The 23,407-nt window shown below is 33.6% G+C and overlaps 1 protein-coding gene across 1 annotated transcript in view; it reads right to left on the bottom strand.

The window, feature by feature from the left end:
* Window positions 1–11,856: 11,856 nt before the first annotated feature.
* Window positions 11,857–23,407, bottom strand: part of LOC129217431 (elongation of very long chain fatty acids protein AAEL008004-like) — a 63,618-nt gene continuing 52,067 nt past the window's right edge. The window contains exons 3-7 of the mRNA XM_054851728.1: window positions 22,775–22,855; window positions 19,666–19,722; window positions 19,482–19,587; window positions 16,206–16,342; window positions 11,857–13,177 (exon numbers count right to left, since the gene is read on the bottom strand). Coding sequence (XP_054707703.1) covers window positions 12,761–13,177; window positions 16,206–16,342; window positions 19,482–19,587; window positions 19,666–19,722; window positions 22,775–22,855 — 798 coding nt within the window. The 3' untranslated portion in view covers window positions 11,857–12,760. The remainder of the gene's footprint in view (window positions 13,178–16,205; window positions 16,343–19,481; window positions 19,588–19,665; window positions 19,723–22,774; window positions 22,856–23,407) is intronic.

The raw sequence follows: 23,407 nt of genomic DNA, 5'->3' as shown, positions 1-23,407 counted from the left end.
TGTTTTGCCGTGCTGCGAACCGAGGCAGAAAAACAGTTTTACAGAATATACCAATTGAATTCTTGCTACTGACATCAGATTCTACGGGAGTTTCGACAATACTGCCGTGGGCAGGTAGACGGCAGTATCTGCAGAAATGAGATTTCGAGATGTTTGAAGAAACGCGTTTTGATTCTATACTAACAATGGGGAAACGTTTCAAGTGGATATTTATTTCGCGCTTTTTTTCCCAGCTGAAACCAAATAAGCAAGCTGCTACAATAAAGCTAAAGCACAATACATGAAAGAAATGCAAAAAAGTGATTATTTTCAAATAAAAAAGGAACCGACTTCAAAAAACAAAGGGGAACTAAAAAGTAAAAAATAATTTATCATACTTACATAGGATTTAATACCCAAACGTAAAAATCAAATATATTTTACCATTCCAGTACAAAAATCAACTAAACACTCAATTATAAAATAAACACTGATCTTAATTACTATACGATGAATTATTTTAATACCTAACTAATTATATACGATCTCTTAATTTTTAATAACCATTTGAAGTCGATGCCTCCTATAAACTACCTAACGAAACTGAGTAGATTTAGTTTTAGACTCGCGTTTTGTTAAATTAGTGTTTAACTCAGGGTTTGGTGGTTTGTCAGTTATAAATTGGCACTAATAACTGGTCCTTGTTTCTCACCAGGATTTATTTGTGAGCTCATTTAGTTAAACCATTTAAATGTCAATGGCTTTCCTAACTACACTGGTGTGCAAAAATTAAGGACGAAGTCGAAAAATTAGCATATCAGCTGAACGAAGAGGCAGAGCGGACATAAAGACCAATCAGGAGATTAAGTAAGATGATGTACGGTAGCACATGCGCAGATATGCAGGCAGATGTAATGGGGGAGTGTTCTGAGTAGTATAAAGCATGTTGTCGGTGTAAGATCAGTATTTCTGGCAAAGAGATTGCACGCCTTATAGCAGTTAAAATCACACCGAGTTGCTGCCTCAGCGAGAAATGGCGAATAAGCAATCTTCTAGACGACATCTGAATGCTTTTACCCGAGGTCGAATCATTGGGAAGTTGGAGGAAGGCCGCAGTGTGACAAGTGCGGCTGCAGAGTTCGGAATTGCTTACAGCATCGTTTCACGACTTTGGAGACAATTTCAAACTACAGGAACAGCTATCCGGGGGTTCAGTAGTGGTCGTCCACGAGGAACCACACCCGCAGATGACCGGTATTTTGTCTTACAGGCCAGAAGAAACAGGCGGCAGACAACAGGAGAAATCGCTAGACACACGACACAGGGGACTGGACGACCGATATCGCGTTTTACCGTGGCCAGAAGACTGCACGGTGGTGGTCTGTTTGCACGACGTCCTATACGGTGTGTACCTCTAACGCCCTGCGCATCGGAGAAGGCGTTCTCTGTGGTGCCGGGAACACCGGAATTGGAGAGACAATGAATGGGGACGAGTACTCTTTACAGATGACAGTCTGAGTAGCGATTCTCATCGCATACTCATCTGGAGAGAGCGGGGGAAGCCGTAATCATCCCTCGAACATTATTGAAAGGGACAGGTATGGAGGTCGCGGTGTTCTCTTTTGGGGAGGCATCATGCTTGGTAGTCGTACAGACCTTCACATCTTCGACGCAGGTTCAGTCAACGGGACCCCGTTATTGTAACAAGATTCTTCTTCCATATGTGCGTCTTTTTAGAGGCGCTATGGGTACGCAGCTCCTTTTCATGGACGACAATGCACCATGTCATCGCACAGTAGCTGCCGAACAGCTCTTAGAGAGTGAGGATATTGAACGAATGGATTGGCCGGCACGATCTCCGGATCTCAATCCCATCGAGCATGTATGGGATTTTCTAGGCGGACGCTTGACAGCTCGTACCTAAACACCAGTAACGATTCGGGAGCTTCGATTGGCGCTGCAAGACGAATGGGCAGCAATGCCTCAACAACTCATTGACACCCTCATTCTCAGCATGGGCAGACGTTGTGAAACCTGCCTAGCAGTCGGGGGAGTTCATATCCCCTACTAAAGACCGGATGTTTCTTGCTGGACACCCATCACAGGGATGTTTCGGCCTTTAGTCGCATTGCGCTCCATGCTACTTTTTCAATAAAGCTTCTTTTTATCCCTATTATTTCTCTTTTAGTAAGTGTTGCTTACATTTCACATGTCCTTACGTATTGGGGATCTTACGGTATTAAATGTGTTGATTTGGAAATCTTTTGTACAAAGTTATATTGAAAAAAACCGTCTCGTCCTTAATTTTTGCACACCAGTGTATTTTATAATTCACAAAAATACGTAAATCGTATCACGTAACTTGTGAAAAAAGTCATATTTCTCTTTACTTGTCCCCGTTATAGATTAACACCACGCTAGAAACAGAGTATCTACTGAGATGTTGTATATATGAAGATCAAAATACTATTAGAGCAATGATATTAAATGAATTTCCTGTTTACTTCAGAGGAATCTTTATTCAAAATTTGCGATATGACTACTAATGATTAATACAGCGGAAATATTTAGGTGGGGGTACTGTCCCAAAGCAAAAGCCCCCTAAAAAGGAAAAATACCCCTCAACCCCCCCCCCGCCAAGGAGCACCCCTGATTAATATTAATGTTTTATAGTACTTTCTTTAACACTGAGTAAAGAAAGTACTTTTATTTTCTGGCACTATTTTTAACAATGGATTTTATATTTAATCGTTTAATACTGAAATTAAACGAAGTTTATTGTTTTTCGCCCATAACTTTTTTCTGAAGAACAAATATGGTGAAGCAATGATTGGGACCTAATTTAGATTATTCCTTTCCATCAAACAAAAAAACCCATAAAAATCGTTTCACTAAATGAGACGCTATGAATTCACAAACAACAAAGCGCGAGTAAGAAATTTGAAGAGTTCCCTCGATTTCTCCAGGATCCCTCACATCCGGAGTTGAAGACCATTAGACGACCGGGAGAAGTATGCCGTTTCAAACAGGAAAAGAATTTTCCTAATCGGTCCAGGCGCCTTCTAATAATCGAGGAGCATAGTACATAAAAAAATTCCAACGAGTCTGTTAATTAGTATTGCCGTAACTGTGAATTAAACTGACGGCACCATGAAACATTAAATCTAGAATACTTGTCAAACTTCAGAAATCGGACACAAGTTACGATATATTTATTAAGGAATATAAATTTAATCGTAGGCAGGGGGGGGGGGATTTTCGTCTTCAATTCTCCTTGAATTGATCACTAAATATATTTCAGAACTGAAATATTAAAAAAAAACTTTAATGACTAAATGAAGTTATTTATTAACAAATTTTTTTTATATATTAAATTAATTAATTTAACTATTTTCGAAGCAAAATATATTTAATTTACTGATTTGCTACACGAGTAATAAATCCATTAGTAAGACTATAATTAAAATTAACAGGCGGTATCGTTAAAATCAAACATCGCGATGCATGAGAATTAAATTTTGTTCAAACAGCCCCTCGTTATATCGCGCCTTGTTATATCGCTCATTCGGATATATCGCTCTTTTCTTCTGTCTCCCGAAATATTAAAGCCTAAAATAAGAAAAAAACTTTGCTTTAAGTTTGAAACCATTTCTGAAAATATATGGTATTGCACAGAGAAGGTCTCTTTCTTCTATTTTGTCAATGAACAAAAGGAAGCAATTCTTCTGAATTCGCTGGAAAAGCAGCAGCAATTCCTGTCATCCAAATGTACATACCCACACAGTATACTTCAGTTTAAGATGGTCTGTAAAGTACTTGACATCTTCTTTTGTATTGATACATTGCCTTTACAAGGAGTGAGAGACATGAAGCAAGTATCATAGTAGCCCATGTAGAAGAGAACATAAGCCCTTCTTTTAGTACCAGGGGCGTAGCTAAGGGGGGGGTTTTGGGGACAAAACCCCCCCCGAAAAGTTAGTCTCAAAAAAAAGAGAAAAAGAAGAGAGAAGAGAAAGAAAAAAAAAAGAAGAAAAGGAAAAAAATCCAAGCGATTATACATATATATATATATATATATATATATATATATATTAAATATATATATATATATATATTTAATATATATATATATTTAATATATATATATATATATATATATATAAAAGAAGTAACCCCCCCCCCCCGAAAGTCGGGTCCAGCTACGCCACTGTTTAGTACAGAAAAGATTTGTACTTGTTTGCACAAACCAGGATTTGCATCAAAGAAGGGAATAATGATCTGGACGGGCGAAATAGTTTCCTGGAAACAATCTGGTTTCTTTTACTTTTCACATCCTTTCTACAGCAAGTAAAACGGATTAGAAAACCTACTCGAATAAGAGGGTATTGGAATGCTCATTCTTATCTCGCGGTAGCTCAGAAAGATCGTCTTCATTCGCCATTTGATGATTTTAACTTTCTGACGGGGAAAATTTACTTAAATTTCAATCTTGTTTAAATTTCAATAGATGTGATAGTACCCACATCGAAACCATTAGAAACTAATGTCAAAAAGAACGAATGCCAATTTACTTGTGTATTAGACATAACTATTTTTAATGCCCTCCGTTATATCGCGCTTTCGGATATATCGCTCTTTTTCTTTGTCCCCCGAAAAGCGCGATATAACGGGGAGTTACTACCTCCGTCGAACAAATGCACCGTTCACGCCAAAACCACGTGACCTGTGACGTGCGCGCAGCTGACGAAAGTTGATCTACGTAGCCACAACGTATAAATTTAAAGTTTCTTAGATTTCTCCGAGACCCCTCATCAGATCCAGACAAAATTTACATGAGACCATCTGGAAAGTAGACCCTTTCAAACAAAAAAAAAAGAATTTTCAAATCGGTCCAGTATTCTTGGAGAAATACGAAAACATACATAAAAAGCCGCAATACGAAATCATAACCTCCTTTTTTGAAGTCGGTTAAAAAAATGAAAAAGTTGGTGTTACTGCCCTTCACCTGCCCACGGTAGAATACTGCCACACTGACACTGGATCATACGTTTCAATTTTGACAAAAAATTTACGGAAACTTAACGATATATCGTCAAAGGATCATAAATTTCTGGAGTCACTTTCATTTGCATTCCATTTCATTACATACATTTTACGATGAAATTTTACTTTCGTCCGTAACCCAAAAAACGTACATAAGGTAAAATGCCTTAAAGCTGATACTGAAAAAGAAATTCTAAAACTGGTATCTTTAAAGAAAACAAATATTTAAATCATTACCAGTTTCTCAAAATAACTGAGAATGAACTGTACTCATTCTAAAATGTAACTTACAAAAAAAAAAAGAGAATCCTGTACTTGTGTTTGGCGTTAGATTACATACTTTTAAAATTTTCAATTTTTCATTAGTTTTCAGTTAGTAAAATTTCTACTTTCGCAGGAAATTTTGCTTGCATTATAAAGTTCATTTTAAATCAGGGTTTCCGCCTAGAAAAACGTTCGGTGGTAAGATGAAAAAGAAAATTTAAAGAAATACAATCAGAAGTCAAAATCTGTATTAAAAGAAAGAAATCTGGTATTTTGTTGAGTTAAACATTAAAATTAAATTGTCATTAACTTTAAGTAGTTACTTGAGAAACACAGAGCTTAAATGTATTAAAATATCATCTCAGAATTAAAAAGATCATTATCAACGTCAAAAAGAACAAAATTGCAAACCACTAATTTCAGGTTTAGTCCCCTTTTTTTCATGCCGAAAATGGGCAAATGGATGTAAATACACTCGAGAAAAGTTAATCCATCTATGAACTACCTTAGTCTTTTGTATTGAGAAGTGAGCGTTAACTTTGGCCTCCTAATATAAGAGGAGGAAATGTACTATGGTTTTAAAAAATCTGAATTGTAATTTCATTGAGTCAGCATCTGATACTTGGTTTTCAATTTTGTTACAATACTCCCTAAAATAATTTGTCATCTGTAACAGTTAACTTTCTTCGAAAGAAAAAAAAAAATGCTCGAGTTATTTCTAAGTAAAATTTATTAGAAAAGTTTACCTGGAAATGATATCAAGTATTTAAATAACATTTAATATTTTGTAGAAGCTAAAATATTAAATATTTCGTAAAAACTAAAAAAAGTATGTACGCTTCAAATACGAAACTATGATTGTGTGGGTACATTTTTATGTAGGACTGGAAAAAAAAGCATTTTATCAAAATCAATATTTCTTGGTGTTTTTGATGAGTTGGCGACAAGAAAATTTGTGCCCAAAAGCTTGCCGGTACATAACCAGGTGGTCACCAAATTTTGACATCACTTTTGTTTGCATTGAAATTAACATCGATTTGCCACAGAAGTATCTAAACAACCGCTTTTGTAATATTCGAGTGCAACTGAAAGGAGAGATGCCCCAATTAGACTTCACTAAGTGATTACATACAAAATTTCAACCTTTTATAGCATACCGTTTCTGAATTATGCATGAAACGTATATGAGTTATTGTACATATTTGCGCATATACAGACGGCACGAGAAAACTTACTATAATTAAATCAGATATCGTCAAAATTCGTATTTCGGCGGTCCATACGTTCTTAGGTGCACATGCACGTGCGGACAAGCTAAAAAAGCGTCATCATTCATTCGGAGATAGAAAATTTACTTCGCGAATCCAATTCTTCCCTTACTCCGTAAACGGAAGTAAAAATTCAGCCTCCCGAGCTTCTTTCTTTGGGGAAGCAAATTTACTACTCGAGTAATAAAACATTAAGACCTTTCCTTGAAAATAATGCTTTACGCATCAATATTTCTTATTTGAATCCTATGAAAAGAAAAAAATTTGTAATTGCGAATTATAACTTTACAGCATTGTTTGATGGCTAAAATTTTAACGATTATAATTTAGAAAATCAGATTTTGAAAATTATGAGATTAGTGTGCTTGCTGTTGCGTAGTTAGTTGCTTAACCGACTGTTTTAAATCTAAAAGGACTGAAGCAGAACTTTTAGAATATAATTATTCGGTTTCTCAAGGTGAACTTTTAAATTAATCTGTTGTCACTATCATACCGTTAGAAACAATACGATTCCAGAACTATAAACTATAAAAAAAAGTAGCATTCTTTCTTTTTTTTTTTCATCCCCCAAAAGTATGAATGTATATTTTCAAGCTGACATCCCGGGGGCAATTCTTTCATGGGCTTTAGAGGTTGGATTCTTCCTTGTTAGTTTTGCTGGATAAAAATTTGCTGTAAAAATATTTCATCTCTCAAGAAGAAAATTTAAATGACGATTAATTTGAAAAAAAAAATGTATTCAAATCCGTTAAATACTTACAGTTTTCTTTTCATTTCAATTTTTAAGCTTTATCAACTAATCCTTCAGAAACAATATTTTTCTTTGTTACTTAAAATTAACGTTCATTACTAAGCATCAAATTAAGTATCTTAAAATTACTAAGCTAATATCTGTACCTCAGATCTAAACTAAGTCCAAAAATTGAGATTTTCCGTTTATTAGTGCGTCGTATGTAGAATCCTATTCCGCATCTAGCCATAGGAACGCAATTTCAATATATATATATATATAATTTTTTTTTAACCAGTGTTAAAAGAGAGCACAACCAATATTTTGCATGCGACAGACAAAAGTTTTTCCTTTCTCTCAAGTAGCGATTATGTGACTTACGTTGTTCTGGCTCTGAGGTACAGATATAAGAGTATATATTGTGAACTTAAAATTAATAGTAAAAAAACAAACAAACACAAAAAAAAAAAAAAAAATAGCACAGCACACGCAGTGGCGAATTCCGTATAGCCACTAATTGGGCTTCAGTTCTGGGTACCCAAAAATTGAACTGTCATAAGTTGTACTTTGTTAAATTAACAATACATTCTTGTAGCCTAATGAGACAACTGCAAAGGGAAAACATAAAAAAAGTAAGAAAAAGAAATGAATCAAGTATTATGGATTGGGAAGTATATTGGGACAAAAGTAAAACTTAAACCGCATTTTGGGAGCGATGAACTTACAATTATAATTAGGAATATAATGCTCGATTAGGTTACTACAAAACTATATTCATGATTATAATTGTAATTATCAACACTGCAGTACTAAAGAAACAGCGAAGGTAACACAGACTAATTACAAAAGGAAAGTAATATCTACTTTAGAAAGTATTTGAATTTACTTACAGTACTTAGACTGCGACATATCGTCGAAAATAATGTATGAAAAACTTTACTGATACATTTTCGATTTTATACACAATTTTAAAAGCTTTAAACCTTATTTTACGAGTTGGAATGTAACAAAAACAGGGCGTCTGTTTGTTGAAGACTTCAATCAATTTCGATTCTGAAAAAAAAAAAAAAAAAAAAACTATATCTGTTTCTTCTAGTAGACATTTCTACTGCATAAACACAAATAAGTTTCTTCAAAGGAAAAAGAATCTACAAATTCAAGAGAAAAGAATATTTCGCCGAGTGCTAACAAGCATTTTAACAAAAATAAATGTAATACAGAGAAAAATACGGAAAATCGTTATACTTGCTTTCCTACTATTTCGCAAATCATTTCCTGAGAAAAAAAGTAATTTAAAAAAGAAGTTTAAAAATTTGAAATTTTTATCGGCTGTTATGGTCTTTTTTTAACCAATAAAATACTTGTAATTGATTTTAGAATATATGCAAGGTTTTTTTTCCTCTTGACTCCTTTTGGGACTAGTAAAACGAAGTAACTGTGATTATCTCTGCTTTTCCGTGTTCTCATGTTACGTTATAAACGAGGCTGTAAAATTCATTTTAATATTACTTGAGGCTGTTGAGGTTATTTAAGAACTTTTGATTCAATATTAACTCGTGTGTCACTAAAAGATTAAATGTGTAAATTGTTGAAATAAATGCAGTTAATAAATAAAACCCTAGTGTAATTTATCATTTCTATGCTCATGTTATTATGCAAAATCATAAATATTAAATTTTTGTCATTCCCATTTTCCAATGAAATATAATTAAAGCAAACAATTTCTACTTATTTTTCCTAAAAGCAGACATAATTGCATTATCGTGCCGAAAATTGGTATATTAAGCAATATTCCTTTTCAACCAAAATTTTACATTGAGTGCTAAATTTTGATTGTGTATTGAAAGCTCTAACAAATAAAAGAAATTTTCATCCTACAGAAGTTTTTGCTTTTAAGTTCAGAGAAATGTTTTGCTTACTAACATCATGGGAAGCAGCGTACCTAGGCTTTCAAGGAATAAATATTTGTTTCGAGTAACCTGGAAGGCATTCATTTGTAATTAATAGTTAAAGTAATTTATTAATGAATAGACTTTCAATTATTGCAAAAATAAGCCATTTCCATGACCTTGTGCTCAGATTATACTGAGCTGTTTGAAAAAATGCTCTGAAGGAAATGGGGTGAGGTGGGAAAAGTAATCATACGTCAAATAAAAGGTTGTAGAGCGATTCCCGAACAAATGTCCCGTGCGTAACGCTAAATTTTTTTATTTTATTCAAGTAACTATTAAATATTGCATTAACTGTTATTTCTTGATAGTATATTAAAGCATATATCATTCCCCAACAGCATTATTTTTTGAAAGCTTTGGTTATCTGGAAAAAAAAAAATTAGCATTACGCCCGGTACCTTTAATTTTTGAAATAAAGTCGGAATGAGTTTCATTTCAGATTTTTATAACTCTGAATAAAGTTAAATGTTCAAAATCAATAGCAATATTGAATTTCGTGAAACACGCTTTCTTTGTTTGCTTATGAAGTATTTTAAAATCCTAACCTCTTAAAACTTTCTCGTGAAAACTTTGTTTTTCGGAATTTTCATGAGATTGACTATGCAGAAAGCGTACCAAATATCCCAAGAACACTTCCACATTCGCAGTTAAGCTGGAAACATCTATTATAATATTTTATAACAACTGAAACTGGGGTAAAGTGGTCAATAGTTTCTTCCGAGTTTTAATTTATAAGACAGGCATTAGTCAAAATTATTTTAATGTGACGAAATTCAATACAAAGAAGCTTAAATTCTGCATTTCGATTGAAATCGGTGGAAGTTATTTCTAAATGCTTGATAAATTCTTTGCACTTATTTCGCAACTACGGATTACAGTTTATCATAGTCTAACAAATTTTCCCAAAAAGTCCATTAAATACAAATGAAAAAAAAATCTAAAATTATTTGATATACATTGAAGAAGAGTATTCTTCAACGTATATCTAATGTCAATTATCTAATTTTCTTCTGCGTTTTAATAAAAATTTTTTCAGCCACTCTTTAGAAGTTTCTTAACATAACTTAATATAGAAACTGCAAATGCTATGCTTAATACGTTCTAAAAACAAATTTGCTGAATTATAATTAGCCAAACGCCGAAATTATCACGCCTTTCCTGCTGATATTGACGAGTCAATTAAGCTTAAAACTAAGAGCCAGTTTCTGACCACAGCCGACGACATAAATTAGTAATTTTTGAAAATAACGAACTAGTTCTGTTAAAGAAATAGACGTAAGTATTTAAAAAATACTGTTTTCATGATCGTTCTACATCAGTTTTTTAATGCGACCATTTTACGAGCTAGAGTGTGATAAATACATATTTAAAAGAAAATGTCAGGACTATTTAAATCTATTTTTTCATAAAAAATTTCAGTTCAATGTATTCTTCATTAATGTAATTTTAAAAAAATCTAAGTTTTAAAAGAAAATTATATATTATCTAGCCAAGTTGAAAAACTTTGCCTTTATAACCATTTTACCCCGCCAGACCCGATACTGTTTTACTTTTGGCTGCGGTCTAATTAAAAAAAATTAGTTTTTACTTAAATATCACTCAACAGATTATGTAACCTGAAGGCGAGTGATGTACAAATTATAAAAACAACCTTTTATCTAATATATCATGTATTTATAGCACTGACGTTATTCAGATAACTAAACATAATGATTCCTAAATGAATAATTATCATATAAACTTTGTGCTACAATATGATTAAGGTGAAAAAACAACGTAAATAAAGCACAAATATTGAAGAAAATACAGCATATAGCTATTTCAAGGCTACAATGGAGCCTCTTCATCAGTGCAAAAAGCTCACCAACACAACCAGAAGTTGCGAGAGAACACAGTTCTGGATCTCACAATCTCAATCTGTGTCATTCAGTTCTGGAATCACAGTCACTGGATTTGATGAAGAGGCTCCATTGTAGCCTTGAAATAGCTATATGCTGTATTTTCTTCAATATTTGTGCTTTATTTACGTTGTTTTTTTTCACCTTAATCACATGATTCCTAGTTTCAAAATTTTTTTTTTCTAATTCTAAAATACAAAAAAGATTTAGACAATGGTTTTCGCGGACTCCAGTATTCCTCTGTGATCTCTATTAATTTCACTTGATTTCGAGAAAATTAAAAAATATTTAACTCATGGCGAAAAATGTTAAGACTTAATTTGTTTTCCTAGTTTCGGATTACTTCATAATATATCTAAAATAATTTTGTAACAATTTTCATGAACAGGATATTTGAATGTATGATGCACACGTTACAGCGAATTGACGTTACTTCTAGTTTTCCAATTTCGAATAATGTTTGAGATATTCAATAGTAATTTAACTTAAATTCCTTTTACAGTGACTGATAACATGATTGAACCGCCATAATGACGAAAAGTAGAAATTCCTTACTCATGGTATTTAACTTCCCTATTTTTTCATCTCAAAATTAACAGACAAAATCTGTCGACAGAATTCGTATCTATGAAAATGAAGATCCCAATATATATTTAGAAACGTCAGCTTGGAGTCTTCATGAAACATTGTTTCAAGATAAAATATTCAGTAACTACACAAAATTAAAATGCAAAGTATAAACAGTTTTATTCGACACCATAGGCAAATACAAGCAAATAACTTCAAAAAAGCAACAATGTGAGCGTCGATTGGTTTTTTCTGAATGCTGTACAAATTTGGGAACAGGTTCGTGACAATGATAAGTTTCCCAGTTTGAACAATAGAGCATGAATTAAAGGAGTATTAAAATTTTATAAAATCTTTCAAGTTAGAAAATGTAAAAAGTTAAAAATCTAGCTCCTACTGCTGTTAATGTAAAAATTGTACAAATAAGTTAATGACATCAATGACAGTACAATGAAGGACTAGCTGAAAAATGTCTACTAGTTGTACAAAGTGATAAAGGCACTATGTGTAGCAACGCTAACAGAGACCACCTCTTGAACATCTAGAGGAACATTTTCTAGCTTTTTAACTTAGGTTTACAGGACTGGCAGCAGTTGCACCGAGATAAAGATCAGATTTCAATATTTCAATCTGCGGGTAAAGTAGTAAAAATGACATGGTGCTCAACATATGACCAAAATTTAATTTGTGACACTTCACTCGGGTACGTATGAACATTCAATAAAAGTTTTTTTCAACGGCAGATAAAGTTCTTCATACGCGTTGAATCGAAGTATCAACATCTGCTTATAAAACCACAATTGCTGAAATTTACATCTCACCGCTTCACTTTAGGTTTAGCACAAACAGCGCGGTATATACAAGCCGGAACCGAGTCTGTTTCGCAATGCGTATGCTACTAAAGCTTAAATAACTTGAATTTGGCAAAAATTGCCGGAGTTCATGACACAGAAAATAAAACAGTTCTAAATTAAGGCACTGTAACTGAGCGGCATGATGCTAAACCTTTTGGCGATAGTTTGGACTCGAGTCCGCTGGACACTGTACAATTTAGGAATATTAGTTTTCATGTTCACTTTTGGCTGTCGTCCTGTGGACAATTCCGTTGGAATGACCGTTTGAAACTCCATTTTTTACACCGTTTTCTGTGGGTTTATGATAACCATTTGAACCGTTCATTCCATTCCCGACACCATTTTGTTTGCATATTCCGTTCTGTTTTCCGTTGCTGTAGCCATTCGAGATGATTCCGTTGCTCTTGCTCTCTCCATTCATGTAAGCTGCAGAGCCATTTAGGGATTCTTTCAATTTAGCTGCAGCCAGTTTCTTCTTGCCGTAAGCGTTCTTGTAGAAGTCGGCAAACAAGAACCAGAACAAGACGGCATGAAAGCCAATCCACCACATGAATCCTCGAGGATAGTTGCATTCTCGGAAGAGAAGTTGGAATGAGTGCACGAAAATGGCAATGAATTGTACCTGGAAAGAAAAATTACTGCATCAATACACAAATGAAATACTTTTTGAATGCACAAAATGTTTGACATTTCACAGTTCATTTATTAAAATTCAAAGTGAGGTAGCTTTTTACGAAATGCATTCTTGCAAGGTTAAACACAAGGTTCAGTACCAAAAATTGAAATTACTGCGCACAATGTCTTATACAATTACATGGACTGTAATTATACTTTAAATATACACTTTCAGTTAATGTGCTGAACTCCTATATACAGGGTGATTATAATTAAAGTTCCACTTTCAAAACGCTGTAAAAATAAAACCACTGGTCAGAATGACTTCAAAGGAATATTATCGAAGGAGGGAACTTGATGGCAGAAGAAAAATATATAGTTGGAATTTTTAGCAATAGATGGCGCTGTAAGCATCATAATTTAATAGTGGTCGACTAAAATTACAAATAAATCATAAAATATTACCTAAGGTGTAAACTATACGTTAAAACACCGTACTACTCAGCGTGCACGAAGATATTGGTGTGATACTGTTAGTTAAGTAAGCCCATCCAACATGGAAACGTCATATCATATCATCGGATGGGAAAAATCTGTTTTTAATTGTCCGGAGGCCGAAAACCGCATGAAAAGCATCAGTAAAAATCAAATCTGTCGTTAATTTTCGTGAGACTGGCGCAAAGGATGTTCAATATAATTTACTCGGTTTTCTGTAACAAGTTGAAATCGAGAAACAGCATGTTCCACGACTGATTGAAGTGTTTCCGGGGTCACGTTTAAAATGTGTTGCGTAATGCATGCCTTCAGCTCAGCAAAGTTTGCAATCGGAGCACTGAACACAGCTTTCAGATAGCTCCATATCCAGAAGTCACACGGGTTAAGATCAGGTGATCGGGATGGCCAGGTCTTTCATTGAGACAGTCATAGTGAAGTTCTCAGATGCGAAATGAGGAAAAAACGTGTGTTTGGCGTTTTTATTACAACTTCAATGAGTCGGGCGCATGATAAGTGTTTTGATTTACATATTCACACTTGCAGCGCCATCTATTGCTAAAAATTCAAACTATTTAATTTTTTTTGCCATACGTTTTCCCCCTTCTTCGATAATATTCCGTTGAAATTTGAGGTCATTCTGACTAGTGGTTTTATTTTTACAGCGTTTTGAAAGTGGAACTTTAATTATAATCACCCTGTACTTGTAGCATTAAGTTGATATAGATAGCTTCAATATATAAAAAACCACCAAGAATAATTGCCTGTATTGCTTTCGCGAGCTTGACGTTGTGGACTAATTTCGAAGTCGAAACACATGAACACAAATTTTCAATAAATTAAAGACGTGAATTAAAAATAATCTTAAAATTTTGGGTATGAAATAATGGATTTCTGTTTTCCAAATTTTATGCAGTTGTAAAGGATGAAAGTATAGAGTTTCATCGATTATATAGTGCCATTGAAATTGAGAAAATCTGCAAGATTAAAATTCATATTAGAGATCAGACAGAACAAAGACAATATTAATTACACTAAATATTCCGAGTGCATTAGGTAATATTAGGCCAGTTTTTCCCTCTTATAGATTGTGACTATATGAATTAGACAATATACCTGTTAAATGCAATTACAACAGATTAAAAAATGTACGCGACTGAAATTCATACACAAGGTTGGCGAAGTCAATGCCTCAAACCGCATTTAATATATCACTTCTACAGGTTATTATTTCTTGTAATTATTATGGTTACTGTACATGAAAGTAAATATTTCAAAAACTATGCAAAGAAGTCAAATACGACCACCTTCTTGAAAAACTTCATGATTAGAGTAAATTTTAGATTTAACGCGTGTATTGAATTATTTTAGTAGGTAGTCGATTTACAAACATTTCTTTGAAACCATCCAAAATGAGATTACAACTTTTTCAGCATAAACGAAGTGTTATTGACAACACTTTCGAGGATAGCATGTTTAACAGATAGTTTCAAAAAAAATCCGATTATTCCTTTATTTGAGAGTTAAAAACCCTGCACATGTTTAAATTTGTTTCGGTTATACCATAAATAAGAGAATCTAAGGCACAAAATTCACTGAAAATTAGTTCAAGTTGAGCAACTTGATTTCATTCGTTTCAACCCTTAAGGACCTTGGGAGATGAGTTTCCCAATTTCAAAATTTCTAAAAGTATCTAATACAAAAAAATTTTTCTACACGTTATTAGCAAATATTGGTTTAAATATTAAACATTGTAAATTTGTTTTAGACATCGCAAATTAAGTACATCTACGTTCATATTTACATGCCTCTGTTGCCCAAGATAACTTTATAATTCAAAATTAAATGCAGATAGTTTGATTAACCAAACATTTCAGAATGGAATGACAAATTAGATTTTGAATATTTGTAGTTTTGCATATCGTATAGACTATAGACACAAGTCGACTCCATAGTAGAAACAGCGCAACGTGGCGACGTAAGTGTAGGATTCTTTAGAAAGTCTTCAGACTCTTTTGTAGTTGGAGAAAACTACAAATTTTGCTGAAAACAATGCTTAATTTCTGTAAACTAAGATTTGTACTATATTTTCTTGAACATAATCCACAGTTGGCATGTACATTTGAACCTTATTTTGAAGCATTTATCGGTGCCGACTTGGATTTTACTATCGACAGTCGCTTTATCATGTCAGCTAGTTTTGAATTTAAGATGCGTCGCAGACTGCTGAAAAATACTCTGCTGCTAGGCCCACTAGTTTACACAATGCACATTAAGACAATTTTCACAAAATTTGCCATACATGTCATTTGTGTTGCAATTGTTTTATGTATAAAAATTGTCCATGCTTATCCGCATAGTTAAAGAAGAAAGAGTCTCAGTAGGCTATTTAATTTGAAATTATATTGTAAAAATCGTGCGCTATTAAGATGCTTCTACGTCACGTTTCATGAATACTTTGCAAAAGCAAAATTTCGTACAAACTCTAAATATTGTCTATGAATACTATTTAGACAATCTGGAATAAACTGCTGAAAACTTACCATTTGGAAAGCAGTCATGTACTTTTTCCACCATAAATATTTGTTCATACTAGGTCCAATAGCTGCTAAGGCATAGTAGAAATACATGACAATGTGAACTAAGCAGTTGACGAATGCGAAAAATGTACTGTGACCACCTAAAAAGTAGAGAAAGAAGGAATTTGATAAATCTTTAACACAAAGGTGATTTAAGATCTACAATCTTAATTCTGGTGAAACTTCATCCGCTCATAACATTATCATTGGTAGCATTAGTAAAATAGGCACTTGTTAATGATGTAAGAACATAACAATTTGGATCAAAACAAACCCAACTAAAGGTTGTGGAGCCCTCCAAAAATACATTTTTAAATGCTACCAGTTTCTACAAAACGTGCGTTAACACTATGTTAATTAAGTACTGGCAGGATGTTAATATACGTGCGGGAACAAAAGTATTTGAATTTCGAAAACTTAAGATCCTGAAGATCTCATTGCAACACATAGTCTACATTTATGCATCAGAACCCCGATTTAACGTCTTATTTAAAGCTTTTCCGCATTGAGAGTTCTTTCTCGTGGGTACCGAAGCTCTTCAATGTCGAGTGCTGTTTTTCTTCCCGTATAATAAGTTTCTCTATATTCACTGTGTTCCTGCTTTTACCCAAATAATGGTAACTTCGTTTTGCTCATTTGTTTAATGAAAAATTACACATTAAATTTCTTTTGAAACCAGAAACATAATTCCAATTCTTCCAACTTAATTCAGTTCACTGAAAATAGACGGGGTAAAGAAATGCGATAGGCGCGTAGATTTTATATCCTCTGCCTAGAAAGATTTAACAAAACGCTGCCTCTCATTTTTTCATGAAATTAGATGGCCAGGTTGACTGTACTGAATATAAACTGAAGCACACTGAATATGATTTTTCAGTGATTTCTATTTTGAAGAGTACTGTTTGTGATGCAAATCTTATTACTACAGCAGTTCCAGAATGTTCAGACAGTCAAGTTATCAGACCAAGAAAGAAGACTGAAGTCTAATAACTACCTTCGCTTGATGCTGCTATAAAAGTACTTTCTAATGACTTAAAAACTCTTAATTGACATGATTTGCAGGAAGAGCACGCACAATACTTCTGCGATTAAAATTTAAACAAACGGGCAAATGATCGAAATTTTAAACTAAGCTAATTTGTAATATTCTATTTTATCATGATACAGTCAATATAATGTAAAATTCTTCACTGTAAATCTACACACATTCAAATGTTATGAAAGTGTGGTATGTGTGGTAATAGGCTGGAAAACTTTTTCTCGCCTATTACGTTTCTGGTCAGTTCCGTAAAAACTAAATCTGGGTTCTACTGAATATAATTTCTCTATAATAAAGGATACTCTTATTTTGCTCAAAGAGCTGACCATTCAATTAGAAAAGCGTTTTTAAAAGTTAATGGAACTAAAAAATGTCATTTTTCACCACTTTTAATAAACGAAATTTGTTACTCGGACAGAAATGCGAGTTCTATTTAGAGGATAGAAATAGAAGTCCATGACAAATAGTTAAACAAAGAGAAGTCGATATCAGTATAAGTAATTTTACGCCTATGATTATTCGGGAAAACCAGATTGTACCTAGTCCTCATGAACTTCTGAAGTACATTACGGTGACAAACTTCAGTATACAGGCACTTCTAGCGAGTTTTAATACTCAAATTAGCACCGCTTGAGTTATTTCTTTATTCGACTGCTAAGGTTCATTCCTGCGAAAATAGTACCTAAAGAAATCCTGTCCCGACACTTTAGAATTTGTATTATCAGTTTTAATAATTACCACCAATTCACTATTTTGATCGAGTCTTCAGTTAATGTGTGTTCAAGTATCAATGTTTTTTACATAAGTATGGTGGAACCTCAAATTCGTTTTCAAAATCTATCTTTAGCTTACAAGCAATCTTACCCCTGATGAAAGTGCGAGTGCTTAAAATATCAATTGTATAGTAGCTGGAATATCGTTGTAAGTATTTACAGTACAGTATATAGTACGAAGCGAGTGTACGTATGAAAACGGTAATATTTTTAGCAGTGGGTTTTACTGTCAATTCAGTGAAGTGTGTCGATTGTGTTGTGCACAAATTGACCAAACTGTTCCGTCTATGGATGTTTAAAAAAATTTTTGTAGACTGTAGAAAAATGTCGGGGAAAACAGAGTGACTACACAGTTAAAAGAAAAGTTAAGTTCTCAAACGCATAGCGAAGGAAAAGTAGAACACAATAAGCTGTTTAATTTCGTGTCGGTAAAGTTATAAGTAAAATACAGTTGAAATTGAATGCTCCTGTGCAATGACAAGTGCTAAAACAATTTAGCAGAGTCACAATTCAACAATTTATAAAATCTCAGGCTTCCACTTCACAAGATGTTCGGATTACGTGTAATTTTGAATTTCCGTGGTTTGGATTTTCGAGGTTCTCATGTACTTCATGAAAGGATGTAAAACACTTTTAGACCCAGAATATTAGGTGTCGCAGTTTCAAGTCATCAGGAGTAATAATGATAAAATGCATCCGTTTGTCTCTTTCACATGAAAATTTGGTTGTTACACCTTCGAAATTAAAATATTTAATTTATGACTTTACAATTTTTTATACTTTAGTGTCCAGCGTTACAACCATTTCGAAGAAAAAAGACAAGCACATTAAAACCGATTATGATAAAAAGTTTTTTAAATTGCAAACAGAATTACGTTTTAGAACAGTTTATAATAATAAAGATATATATATACATATAGAAGACATAATTGTTAACAGTTGGTAAAAATACTGAAAAACCCTTTATAAAATTCTTATGTACAAACCATTAAAGCTATATTTATACAGAAATAAGTGGAGAATGAAAAAATAGGATCGATTAAAACAGCCATCGTTCAAAAGTGTGAGACCTGATTTGTCTTTCCAAGAGCATTACACCCTTCTATCCCTTACTATAAGAGAATAGATAGATTTAATCTTCTTTACTGGTGTGTCTTCAAGAGTCTTTTGTTGCTGACTATTTTAATGTAGCTGAATTCTACCGTGCCGCACGCGGATAATTACGGTCCATGGACACAACTGGGACACAGAATACAGAACTTGTAAATTAGATATATTTTTCTAAATTTGCAGCTATGCTACTAGAGAAATTCACATCACAAACGAGAAGCCGTTTGGAGATAAAACTTTGCTATTGCTCCTCCATTTTTATAGCGCATTAACGATTGAACTAGTCGACTTAAATTTAAAAATAATACAACTTCGTACCAGGAGTAAACTTGACACCCCACCAGACACTCATTGGCATGATGCCGTGGTGTATGACGTGAAGAGTAGAGATGTGAGTAAATTTCTTCCTTAAAACAAAGAAAATCTAAAAGAAAACGAAAAATAAATTAAGTAGACGTTTCAAAAAACTCAATTTTCCAATTAAAAAAAAAATTGTACTTACTGTATCTGTGAACTCTAAGAACTTCGTTAAGTAGTACCACCAAGCTAAGTGTGCCATCTGTAAAAGATAAAAAGTTTGTATCCTATAAAAATAGACTACCAAAAAATTTTACAATGTTTTTAAAATTCTTGTATAAAATATGAAGTTGGATGCTGAAGTTCAAAAACTTCAAGTTTTAGCTCAGAAAATTAAGAAGCTTGTGTATTTTCATAATACAAAAGATTAGAAAGTCTTAATCTTTGTCTCTTGGAGAAGGATTTACCTACAATGTGTTAATGCTGCTGATTGAAAACATTTATTGGCTGATTGCATTCAGCCCGATACAATGGCCGCTGCTTATATGAATCACGTTTGTTATAAACAGTTTTGATTTCATAAAGCAGCCGACTCAATAAAGCGGCTAATTCAATAAAGCTGGATTTTGTTCGGTTTTTGATGATTTGATTCACTACAGCGGCTAATTCAATTAACCACTGATTCATTTAACCGGCGTCCACTGTAACACATTCGAAGAACATATTGTTTAAACAGCAAGCTCAGAAAAATTGCGCAAAACATAGGTTATAAAAACTAATTTTAAAGCTCGATCTCAGAACTTGAAACATTCAATTTTAGATATGCGAGCAAAAACTAATAATGTCTAAAATTTCCGAACTACAAAGTTATTTCTACCTGCTACAAACAAAGTACGTTCAATATAAGCCTTTCCTAATCTTCCCTTGCCTAAGTGCTCCAAAAACACTTTTGGGCAAACTTGTGTATGAATCAATAATTAAAATAATTTTTAGGTTAAATTTGAAATCTTCAGTTGAGGAAAAAAAGAAAGTTATTACGATTAAAAATAGTTACCATTGTTCAAAAATTTAACATTTAAAAAAATTCTTTAAAAAGTTAAGGGCCTCCCACTTGCTTCTTTGTACACCTATTGAATATTCCTTTTTTTTTAAAGTTGAAGAAATGATTGCGCTTGTGTATGTATGCGCATTAGAAGTAATACTTCCTGTATACATAACTTTTTAGACTTTTGACTACACACTCAGGGGCGATCGGAAATTTCGGGGCTCGTCACATGATTTTCACGGGCCTCCTTATCGTTCTCCCTAATGTCCCAACATGTATTTCACTCTTCATTTAAAAAATCTTGGGTCCTCTTCAGACCTGGGACAACAGGTGTCCCTTCTCTGCCTCCCCCCCCCGTGCACGCCACTACCCACACTACACTTATAAAAGTAAACAAACTACTTTCAAATACAGAAATGAGTTTCAAAGTGATAACTTATCAAAATTGCGCAAAAACAATGGAGTGTATATAAAGAACAAAATATGGCAGTTCTTAAGAATGAGCAAAAACTTGAAATAATTACATTCCTAGTTTGTCGCAAACTGATCCAAAGTCTTTTAGAGATTCTTTACCCAAGTATAAACTATTTTTATGCTGATTCAATGAATATCCCGTTAAATAGCAAAACTGCCCGCAGATTCTAATTATAATTTGTCTCCGAATTTGAGACCAAAATTTTGTCTTTTTATTCCACTTTCATCTGCATTAAAGTGTACTCGTGTACAAGTGTGTTAACATCCGAATGCAACCTAAAGGAAAGGTGCACAACTAGACTAGGTGCACGTCTACGTACAAAGACACAACCTTCTACGACGGCATACAGTTTGAGTGATACGACATGCGTATGCACATACCAGGTGTCCGCGATTACTCGGGAATGGTCATAATGGATATGACAGTTGTCTATACGTTCGTCGATACACATAGACGTACGAACGAGTCAAAGTAACTACCTGATATTCATTCGGGGTAACTAAAAGGGAAATTTAGCCCGAAACTTGAGCGCAAATATTGTCGCGAATACATCAGTCCTGCACATCGTAGAAGGAAGTAAATGTGCACGAGGTAAAATTACAGACTTTTATCGTATGTTGTTCTGCCTATATGACAATTGCTTTGAACTGAAGGGGTTCCGGGCAACTCAGATCAAGTAGTGCCTGCAATAGTTTTCACTACAGAATTTAATTTTGTTCATTTTTAAATTGCGATTTTTATTTGAATGATCATGAGTCAGACACTTTGGAGGACTGACTTGCAGCATAAAACGCACATCGTCAGAGTTGAAACGATTAAGTCCAAAACACAAGTTTTGCGACATTAACAATTTTTAAATCACTATGGAAAATAGTAAAAATTTTACAGACCGTAACTCTTACTGAGAGACATGCAACTTTAAAATTTTAGATAATGACTGCGAATAATGCTGAAATAACTGCAAATTCAAATTCATTGCAGTGATTTAAATTTGGTTTCGACTTAACGGCTTTTGCCAGAACGCAAACGATATCTGGCACGGATCCATGGCAGTGCTCATGACCTCCCCCCCCCCCTAAACCATCAAGCGACCAAATACTACCTGAAGCTGCATTTAGGGGACATACATTTCGAAAACTTAGCCTGACCAGCTATGAGCCGAAAAGTTCTACTTTAAAATCTCCCTTTGGATAATGATCTCCAAAACCAGAAGTTAGATCCGTCCTTGGACAATACAATACATACGCTTTGGGCAGAAAATGTAATTTTAGGAATTTGAAATTTGTATGCGAATTTATGAGTGCAAAATTACTTATTCACTTGAAGTTATATAGCTTTATAAATGTACTAGCAGTGTTGTTCGGTCTATCTAAAATAAAATTTTTGCTAAGTAACAGGTTCAACAATCAGGCTTAAGTGAAAAAAAAAAACTAAAATTTCCCCCATCAGCATACAGAAGAGCAATTTTACGACTCAAAATTTAGACCTCTTTGGATTTTTTTTTTAAATTTCGAAAATTCAGTCATTGTTATCAGTAGGAGTAGTAAATATTCAGTTCAACTGATTTTCTGCTGGAAACCCGCAGTGTGAGTTCTTGAGAATTAAAGGAGCTCTGTTCTAAAAATCAGTAAAGATCCGAAGTAAGCTGGATTTGTTTAAGGAACATACGTACACACATTTTTCTGTATGGATTTACTTCGGCAATCTGGTTTCGTGAAAATGTGCATAGAAGTCATTAAATTCAAAATCAGTTTTGTGCGACTTTTTACGTAAAAAATATTTCTTAAAACTTACAGCTGTTGCATCTGGATTTGCAGTGTAGTCCACTGGTTGGCATTTCCAGTTGTATTTCTGAAACCAGCCTAAAAATCCTAGCTGTAAGAATTAATACATATTATATATTGATGCAGAATCAGAAATATCACATCTGTGATCACACAGAAACTAATTCAGAAACTGAAATTGTTTTCGATATTTAATTATTTTATTTATTTTGACTCCTGTTTTTAAGATGCATTAGGCCTTTTTTCATACTTTTTCTGGGAAAGAGTAAAAAGGGAGATATTGGTTACTAGAGATTTTCAGGGCAAAACGCTCGTTGTCCTTATAACTTCGTCTAGTTTTAACAATCGACATTTTTTATCACTGAAAAATATTATGTTGTCAAATTTTCTGCATTCCACACTGATCGATTTCACAATGCATAAAAATACTGTAAATTTATTGAATTATTTCAGAATTTTTGTGAAATTTTCTGCTGTCTTTATAATTATGACCACCACTGTACCTTTGCGCCAACTGTACTCTAATAAATTCAACATGTCACGTTTTGTGCCGCATTCGATTAAATAACGCGTTATTTAAAACTAAAGTCTTCAATTCCTGACAGAAACTAATAGATTTTTTGAAAAAAGGGAAAATCTTTTG

The sequence above is a fragment of the Uloborus diversus genome, chromosome 2, assembly GCF_026930045.1.
Source record: "Uloborus diversus isolate 005 chromosome 2, Udiv.v.3.1, whole genome shotgun sequence".
NCBI lineage: Eukaryota > Metazoa > Arthropoda > Arachnida > Araneae > Uloboridae > Uloborus > Uloborus diversus.
This window is presented reverse-complemented; position numbering and strand designations above follow the sequence as displayed.